Source organism: Lycium ferocissimum, unplaced genomic scaffold (genome assembly GCF_029784015.1).
Source record: "Lycium ferocissimum isolate CSIRO_LF1 unplaced genomic scaffold, AGI_CSIRO_Lferr_CH_V1 ctg2235, whole genome shotgun sequence".
Lineage (NCBI taxonomy): Eukaryota > Viridiplantae > Streptophyta > Magnoliopsida > Solanales > Solanaceae > Lycium > Lycium ferocissimum.
Window position 1 is genome coordinate 144,196 of NW_026720282.1, and position 10,280 is coordinate 154,475.

At 34.8% G+C, this 10,280-nt stretch overlaps 1 protein-coding gene and 1 long non-coding RNA gene across 2 annotated transcripts; one reads left to right on the forward strand and one right to left on the reverse strand.

Annotated features, from left to right (window-relative positions):
• Window positions 1-5,662: 5,662 nt before the first annotated feature.
• On the forward strand, window positions 5,663-6,073 carry LOC132043261 (uncharacterized). The gene is made up of 2 exons (XR_009411756.1): window positions 5,663-5,802; window positions 5,849-6,073. It is a non-coding gene; the product is annotated as an uncharacterized LOC132043261 (long non-coding RNA).
• LOC132043260 (FRIGIDA-like protein 4a) lies at window positions 5,906-10,040 on the reverse strand. Its single transcript, XM_059433764.1, has 3 exons — window positions 9,054-10,040; window positions 7,162-7,337; window positions 5,906-6,628 (listed from the first exon to the last, which is right to left on the reverse strand). Exons 1-3 carry the CDS (start codon window positions 9,940-9,942, stop codon window positions 6,125-6,127), a joined length of 1,569 nt encoding a protein of 522 aa, XP_059289747.1. The 5' UTR covers window positions 9,943-10,040; the 3' UTR covers window positions 5,906-6,124.
• Window positions 10,041-10,280: the final 240 nt, after the last annotated feature.

Consider the following 10,280-nt stretch of genomic DNA (forward strand, 5'->3'; position numbering starts at 1 on the left):
TATTTTGCCATATGTATTAGGCTCATATTGTATCTCATATGTATTTGAGAAATATGTAAGAAAAGTAATGTTGTTGGCTGGGTTCGAACCTTGGTAGGCGAGGGGAGAGTCTCGCTCCAATACACACGAATACACAAAATACACGCGAAATACACAACTTTTGCTTAAAAGTAAGCTACGGATTGTAATTTGAAAAATGATAGCTACTAATGGTAACTCCCCAAATACACACGAATACACAAAATACACACTCCTCTTTATTTTTTCAAACCTCATTAAGTACACTTGCAATTTTTTTGTGCAATCACTTATTTGCTCTAAGTAAATTGTACTTGCCCAAATGATCAAGACGTTGTTCACTTAATATTCCTGTGAATGTCAAATTTTACCACGAGTTTATTCACTGTCAATGAACACTACACCAGCTCGGCATTAAATCAATGAATTACATTTAAGCATTTTACCTCTTCCGTGTGTGCTGTTCGATTTATTTGGAATTTTGGGTATTAGAACTGTTTTTAGTTTCTTAATGCGTCTAATTTATGATTATTTGAAAATAACAAACATAAATTAATGATTAATATACTTTAAAAGCTAGTTGTAATTGCAACTGGCCATGATAGGTGAGACAACAAATTGGTGGTGGTCGTGGTTGATGGAGAGGCAGGTGATAGTGCTCGTCTGCTAGTGATATGATTATGCAATGGAGGATGTGGACGGTCGTGGTCTTGGTGGAGGTAGTTTATTGCTTGCAGTGGAAGTTGTTAGCAATATAGTAGTGGTTGATGGTGATGATTGCAAAAATGGCGGACTATTTTGGTCAAACATTGAGTATAGAGTTGTGTCATGTGTGATACTCACATACACATACTTGCTCTTTCATTCATTTCCCCTAATTCCTCCCCTAATTCGGAATGTGATCAGTACACTTTTTACTTTTACACTTTTACTTTTCATTGTGTCAAACTGTCAATCCTTTTTACTTCTAACTTACTACTTCCATTCATTTTTTAAATATTTTTTAATTGTTGGGCCGACTTTTCACTTCTTTTAACTCATTTTGCACTTTTTTCTTTAAAAATAATCGAAAAAAATAATTCACAATCTCATGATACGCCCATTCTAGATATTATCAATTAAGCAACATAATGATTACTAACGAACACAAGACTCAAAAAAAAATAAGTTGGACTTTTAGAACCCATATTTTTTACCAAATATCACTGCCCCAGAGGCGTTTAGTCCATACACTAACAAAGTTGTCAAGATGGAAATGACCAAACTAACCAAGTAACTAAGTCAAAAATGATACAAACATAAAATTCACAAACACTACATTTTTATATTTTCACTGTGTCAAACTGTCAATCCTTTTTACTTCTAACTTACTACTTCCATTCATTTTTTAAATATTTCTGGTACCAACTAATTCATGTGGGCCAGACTTTTCACTTCTTTTAACTCCTTCCTACACTTTTTCTAACATTCCCTAGTACCAACTAATTCGAACAAGAAGACATCTCACAATCTCATGATGCTCCCATTCTAGAATATGATCAATTAAGCATGCAAGTTCATAAAAGCTTCTTGATTACTACCATACACAAGACTTAACATCATTACAAATCCGAGATAATCCTCCGGACTTACAGTATAGAACCCATATTTCAAACTTACCAAGTATATCACTGCCCCAGAGACGTAGAAATAACAGTCCGTACACTAACAAAGTTGTCAAGATGGAAATGACCAAACTAACCAAGTAACTAAGTCAGAAATGATACAAACATAAAATTCACAAACACTACATTTGAGGATATTGTTCAAGAAAGAATTTGAAGATTCAAAAGGCAACTAACTAAGATAAACAAATATTATTGATACTGGACACTACTCACAGAAGTGTGGAGGTGACCTAAAAGTGCTAGCAATTTATTTATTTTGGATAAAGGGAGTAATACTTATATACATATATATACAGAGAAATTTATTTATTTTGGATAGAGGGAGTAATACTTATATATATATATATACACACACACAGAGCATGTATATATTTTTTTCCATCTCATCTTGCCCGAAAAGCCTTTGACTATTTTCTATTTGATTAGTATGATCGCAGTTGGCGACAGTGATAAAATGCTACTCCCTCCGTCCCAATTAATATTGAAAAACAAACGATCTTAATCGTTCGGTGTTTAACATCTTAATACGACTACAAAACATCTCCTTCGGAGCATAAATATTTCATTTTTTTTATCAAATAATTTTTTAAATTAAATTTGTATTTATTTTATATTCTTTTTAATTTGAATTGAAAACAAATGAATGCATATTCAAATATGCCTAAAACTACAAGATTCAAAAGACATTTTAGTACACTTCACACATCTTTAATCTAAGACCACAAGATTTAAAATTTACTTTTTAATTTTGTGTCCAGTCAAACTAACTTAAATTAGAACGGAGGGAGTACTTCTCTATTACCAAAGAAAAATAAGTAGTGAAAAGGGAATTTAAAAAAGAAAAATTAAGAACGGACAAGTTATGGTTGTGGTAGTGTTTTGGAAAAGGTTTGCTTTTAAGATCTTCATGTTTCCCACTGTTTTTTTTTTTTTTTTGGACTTTTTACAGTTTCAGAGAATGACCAATTGGTTTTGGAGGATCAAGAAGAGTTGAAGATAGAAGCATAATAAGAATATTTGGAGCATGCAGGTGCGCAAAGGGGAACGAGTTTTCTGATAGATATATACATATATTTGCAGAGTAGTTTTGCGCAATTGTATTCGTCAATGGTCTTTATCCCCACATATCTTTTTATTATCAGAACCTCTAAATGACTAATAACCATGTTCAAAGACATATTTTGTGTTTTCATATTGTAGCCCTATACATAAGTAGAGGGGTTGTAAGACTTTATTGCAAAAAGAAATGATCATATCGTCATCCTTCTTGAGCATTAGCTATCGTAAATTCATATATTTCCCTATCCAAACTTATCCTTTCATTTCATATTTGAAGTAGTAATTTTGTTATATTTATTGCATTAATAGGTTCATGTTTTACTTTGGCTTAGGAGAAAAAGAAGGCTTTTGATTAATGGTGATCTGCTGTGGAAGTGAATGTCGACGAGAGCTCGAAAAATTATGCGTTGATTCTTTATTTTTATTTTCCTTCTATTTTTTAATGATTAAGTTCATAAGAATGATGTGTGTATATTTTCTTCTTTATTTTTTTTCGTATGTTCTTTCTATGATTCCTCTTTAGTTTAACTTTTATATGAATTTATGATTGTTGTAAGTCTATAATTTCTTCCGATTCAAAATAGTATCTTATGATTAATTTGTGGGAAGTCTGCTAATTACTAATCAAATGTTTTCTCCTATGGAATCAATTGAATGTCTGCGTGTTTATATAGAAATGGTCAAGCAGGTGTAATTTTTTTTTTCTTTTTGTATTTTTCTATTTTATATTCTTTTTTATGTAAGGAAAAAACTCAAAAAATATTTAAAAACGCTTACTTAGATAGGCATATATTGAAATATGTATTAGTTAAAGACATTATTATGTTTATGAAAAATGACATAAATTATCTTCAAACTTCAATATTTTACGAAACAAGGAGATAATCGATTGAGAAATACATATCAACTTTATAAATATAGTCCAATTATAAAAGTCGAGCCATCTGTACGCTTTCATAGACAACTTCTAACATGTAATATTAAGTATGAAAATTGCCACTATATTATTGAAAGTGCTTTATATTTTTGAGTATATATCATTTGTATAGATTATAAATACCTCTTCTATTTATGTTATATTATATTACATTTAATAAATTATTAGTATCTTTTATGACCGCGCGAAACATAGACAAATTTCACAAGTTCTAAATATAAAAAGAGCAAGTTCTTTAAGAGTGATTTAATAACATCAGAAAAGTGCAAATTGTTGCAATCCAAATCAAGATTTTGTGGACCTAACCAAACTCAGATTTTCTTTGTATAAAACACCGGAAACCCTCTCTCCCCTTTCATTTTCAATACTTATCTTCTCCTATATGGCTCTCTCCATCATCAACATCTTCTCCTTCTTGTTATTAATCACACCCCTTGACCTTTCACTAGCAAAAAGATGTGCCTTTTCAGATAAATATCAGGTAAATATTATCAACAAACTTTCTCCTAATTCCCCACAACTGCAAATTCACTGTGCTTCGAAGAATGAAGAACTTGGAAATCGAAATCTTGCAGTAGATGAAGACTTCAGTTGGTGGTATTGCAAGACACTTACTGATTAAGCTCTGTAAAATTGTCATTTTTGGTGGGGTGCAAAGGATAAATCTTTTAAATTTGAATTTACTAGATTATTGTAAATGGGAGGTGAGGGCAGATGGTTTTTATTTGGAACAATATAATGCTACCACTGAAATATATTATATGGATCGCTATTATGAGTGGTTGTAGGTAAAATGATATTTTGTTTGCATTCTTGTTTACGTAAAGTGAGAAGGAAAACTAAACCTGCATTTTAGTGTGGCCTTTTGTCCTTTGTTTAATCACTGTTTTTTTATATTGAAATAAGGTCCAGATTTGCTCATGGTACTTCACAAAAACAAAAAACAAAAAAACAAAAATTGCCCTCAATTAGAGGTTTGACTCATCCATACTCTCGTGATATAACTTTTAACTCGAAACTGTCCTTAAATCACCAAAGAGGCAACATTATATAGCTAGGAAAATATCAAAATTACTCCTTATGGCTCGAAATTGCTCTTAATCACCAACGGATCAACGATGATCTTTGCCTAGAACAATAGAATATCACCCAGAAGTGGCTGAAAAACACTTCATTTCTTCATCCCATATTATGCTCCTCATTTTTCTTGGTAGAGATCAATTTTACGACTTGCTGCGTATAAGAGTTAACTGTCCATATACTCCAACACAAGTGCAAACCTAGCGTATTACGAGAGATGGCACGTGCCCTGATAATTTCGAAAAAAACTCTATATATATGTGTGTATATACCTTCAATATCTATCATATATTTAAAAAAATTCCTCAAAACGTATCTGCTTGAGTGGTCCATTTGGTTAGCGTGCCCTTAGGTCCTTGTTCTCAGCCGCCCAACCCGGAGTTCGAATCTAGGCTGCAGCCTACATTTCTTGCATTTTCGTTTTTGTTGATAATTGAAAAAATGCATAAAAAGAAGGCGTTGTTGGTAGGTTTCGAACAGGAAGCCTATCGCATACAAAAGGGTGCCCAAAACACCGGTCCTTAGAACGAATTTCATGCAAATGTACCATTTAATTAGTATTTAAAAGCTAGTACATTGATTTTATGGGTGTTTTAGTAAAATTTTAAAATGGTGTTGCGTAACATCTCTTCGACTAACATGCATCTGCTTTTGGTGGTGCCCCGTCGTCTTCAAATCCTGGGTCCGACTCTGCTCTAACGAAGCTACGATGGAAATGCAGAGACTAACCTAATCATTAGAGTTGGACATCAAACTAATCAACTGACTAACCAATGATCAAACATAAAGTTCACAAACGCTACAAAATCCAGGATATCGTTCAAGATAGATTTGGAAGATTCGAAAGGCAACTAGCAAATCAGCTTGAAAAAAAAAAACAAAGGAGGCAATAACAAACGAATCCACCAGAGAAACAAACCAATCTATCAACCAGAGAAACTATGTACTAATCAGGACAAGACCTCAAAACTATTTGTTATCAGACATTATAATCGGACAGCGATGATGCAACTGCTCGGATCAAAAGAATGACACACAATCGTAAACAACCGATCTCATGTCATCTATAAATAACCTTAGGACGCAGCATAAATTCAGTATCATCGGCTATTACCTTATTATAGTCATTTGTTAAGCATATTGATTACTTTTCACAACCACCTAATACTACACATTCAATTAACATCAGAAATACAACCTGCTGTTTTGCGAAGCAAGAAAGCAGGATAAAAGTCAGAATTAGGAATTAACACACACATAAAGCTACCATTAAAGGTTAGTGATTACTGATTACAAGCCATATAAAAAGAAATTTAGATTGGGTCATCATATCAGTTGTCACCAGTTTAGAAGCATGTTATGTCTATCGGTAGTAAGCTTGCTGGTAAGCTGGGGCCATACCATTGCCATAGCCTCCGTATGGAGAGTAGTTCACTGGTGTGCCTGGATATGGAGCAGCTTCTGGGGAGTAAGGATAAGGTGGGCTCCGGCTACCGTAGATGGCTGGTGGGGCCGCATATGCTGGAACCGCAGCGGGGTATTGGGTGTGTTGTGGAGACCTAACAAATGCTGGAACTGCAGCGGGGTATTGGGTGTGTGGTGGAGACCTAATAGGGAAAGATGAGACGTAGGCATTTGTTGAACGGCCTGCCTTAGCAGGAGGCATAGGACCATTATTACTGGCTCTCGTTCTTTTATTTGCTGGTACAGCAGCTGGTGACCTCTTTTTCTCATTATTCCTCGGCTTCTCCAACTGCTCAAGTTGCTTCTTAAGGTTGTCTGGTGGAAATTCAGCTTCAAGCTTGTATTCTTCAATGCACTTGAGAACAGAACGAATTGCCGATTGCTCTTTTTTGGCAGCAAAGTGCTGTTAAACATGCAAAAGCAATAAGTAATTTAGAATAACAAATAGTGTCTTATCATCTATAGATAACCCTCATGCTTCTTTTGTCGCAATAAACTTAATGTACTGGACGGCATACACCATAACAGCATTAAAGTTTCATAACCACCTTTGAGCTTAGAGCTCAATGGCATCTAATGTGTCGCATATCAGGACAGACATGGTGCGAGAGAAGCTAAGATCTCTCCCATTATTATGTCAACCACTTAGGCAACACTTGACTGACTATGTCTAGACCCTCTAGTCTCAACAAGCACAAAGAGAAGCATGCAAAACTTGGCAAAGCTGAGGACCAAATTATTTTTTTTTTAAAAAAAAAAACACCATCACTGAACCTGATGGCATCGTTGGCAGGGAGAGAGTAGCAGAAAGAGACAGAGACAAACATAGCCAACTACCACCATTGTAGGACAAGACAATCTGGAAAATAGTTTTGAACAAGATGCAGTAAAGCTAGATGTGATATAAAGAACAGGAGAAAAGGAATTGGATGATACCGCAGCTCGCCCGGAATTATTTGGATCTTCCAGTATTGCCGCAGCAGCTTTTTTCGCATCCTTTAGAAAAGCTTTCAGAAGGGGAACAGGAGGGAACTTATCTGCAAGTCCAACTTCATAAGTGAAATGTACAGCATCAACTTGCTGTCCCCGGCTGATTAATTCTTCAATCATTTCTGCATACAAAATAACAGAAGATTACATATCAAGAATCATTTCTTAGAGAAATATAGACAAAAATGAAAACTGTAAACATATATAAGGTATGGTGACAATCCGTAAGCCACACATACCTACAGCCAAACAAAAACCATTAAGATGACATACAAATATGAAAGCATCTAGATCAGAGAAAAGAGAGATGCACTGGATATCCCAAAAGCAGGTTTCAAGGACATAAGCAACAAATTATTAACCCAGAAAGGTTAGATTTAGATCCCGCTGTCAACATGTTCTCATTGTGTTCCTTTCACAGTCTAATACAAAAAAGGGAGGACTACGGAATAATATTTCATGCACCACACTTTACAAAAAGAACTACAGAAAGAACCTTAACTCATGAGACTAGTCTAGCACCTCTTTGCTTTGCCTCATTTCACAGTTCATTTTCATCACCTACGCCTCAATCCAAAAGATATATTTTGTTTCTAAAGATTCCACAATAAGAAACCAAACCAAATTCAACTAATTAAAAAGCACTTTCAATATGGTGAAGCAAACTAAAGCATTTAACTCAAGTAGCATACTGTTCTAGGACACGACAACTGCACACATTATCAAAAAAGCAACCAACGTTGTAACCAATCTAATAGATCAACTAGTCCAAAGAACAAATGGCTACTTAACAAATGGCTATCTATCCTACCAATTTCCAAAAGAATAGACACTGTGCTTCCACAGAAGCAGCAAAGGAAAGCATGTTTTTACAATGCAATGAAGGACAAAGGAGAAGAAGCTGGATAAGTAGGCTTTGAAGTCTTAATGCTAAAAAATTTCAAACTGAGCATGGCAATAACGCAACTCCCTTTAACAACATGTCACTTAAGAGAGACCTCAAAGCACTAGGTGAACTCTGCTAAGACAGCTTCACTTGTTTTAGATGTTTATTTTGAAAATACAGAATTCAAACTCAAACACAAACACAAACACATCAATTGAAGTCACCAGAGAAGTTCCACGACAAGGAGATGGCCAGCCAGGACGGAACAACTAAATACCAAATGGGACTCTCATTAATACTGAAGATAAGATCTATCTCATACAGTTCACAGTCAAGTCCACCACACAAGCAGAATGCTCTCAAATTACAACAGTTTAGCAAAACGTATTAGCACAAAAACGGGTAAAAAAAAATATTAACATAAAACAAAAGACCATTTATCCCATGACTAGCTAGGAGACACCCTCAGAAGCTGCTCTGCCATTCAAACAAGCAGTACAATATTTCCCTTGCAAAGACCGACTTCTCTTGTCTAATAATGGCCCTTATATAGTGAGATTTACTAATACCAAAAGTCGATACCAGTATGAAGCAGTCCAATTGAGCTTCAAGAAAACATCCCATAACGAACTCTAACTCAGGAAATGAAAGAAAAATGAAAGAAAAAAAAGGTAAATGATAATATCCCACTACATGGTCACTCAATTCAAAGCTACTAAGAAGCTAAATTTCCAAATTAACCAGACCTTTTTCAACTTCAAACCTACTCATAAGCACACTTAAATTCCCCAGAAATCAGAACAGATCAACAATAACAAGAATTTACTGTCTTAATTCCAAGCTACTTATCCATTTCAGCAAAACATAAGACCATGGAAGACATATTACTCCTATTTTTCAAACCCAAAACAACAACATAAACAACATAGTATAACATAACACAAGAATTTACCAGGCATTTTATCACCAAGACCAAGAGATATAGCCAATTTAGGCATCTGTTTCCTCCAAGCAGACCCAACAACAAGTTTCCTATACAAGTCAAAATCCTCATCTTTCACAACACCAAAAGTCACCAAATGTTGCAAGAAAGTATGCACATCAGGTGTCTTAACATTCTCAATCCCACCTCTTTCATCCAAACTCTTCTTCCATATCTCAGCTATCTCATTAGCCTTATCTTTCACACTTGGTGTCACCAATTTCCTCTCATTACCCAATACAGGATCCATCATAACTGGTATCAATGACTCCAACATCAACACACAAGCCCACCCCAAATCATTATTCCTCTCATTTTCCCTTTTATCCTCTGGAAACACTGATGATATTGTTTCCAACACAAATCTTGGTGGATCCACACATTCTTCTAAAGCTTTAGGTATTTCAACCCTTAAAGAATCCAAATCTTTCTTTTTCACAATCAAGAACTTCCAAAAACTTGTTGAATCCATCTTAACACAAAAACTCTTCAATTTTAACAACAACCCATTACTGTCATCCACTTCAGGTTGCTCTACACCATCATTCAAGGCTAAAATTGCAGCTTTCTTGTTTTCAACAACTTTTTGTAAAGCAATTGAGAGTGTTTCATTCATTGAAGTCTCACGATGTTCGAGAAGTTGGAGAGATTGTTTGGTTTGGGAATCTAGGGTTTGGATTTTCGACTTTAAAGATTCGGATTTTTTAAGGATGTCTTGTTCAAGTGAAGTGAAGTGATCAGATAGTTCTTTCCATAAAAGGGTGCAACTTGTCATTAAGGATGTTTGTCTTTGGAACTCATCGAAACTCGGTGGTGGTGACACCGAGTCGAGTTCGCCTGGATCGGCGAGAGAACCCATAATTGGTGGAGAGGAAATTGGAAACCCTAATTTGAGGGATTTTGTTGAGAGGGGAATTGGGGAATTTTGGGGGATGGGGACAAAGTTTTGGGGTTTGGTGGCTGATGATTGATAAAGTTTAAGGTTAAGGGAAACAGGTTAGGTGTACCTCTCTCTCATATTACTTGGTCCATTTTTCTTTTATCACGCACTTTAAAAAATTATAAATAAAATAAAAGCGTGTTTTTAGAGCCCGTTTAAATGGATCAGCTTATAAGTTATTTTTAATTTTTTAGAATGTTTGACAAAATAAAAAAAATGCTTAAAATAAATTAAAAACAAGAAGTTGGAGACCTCAA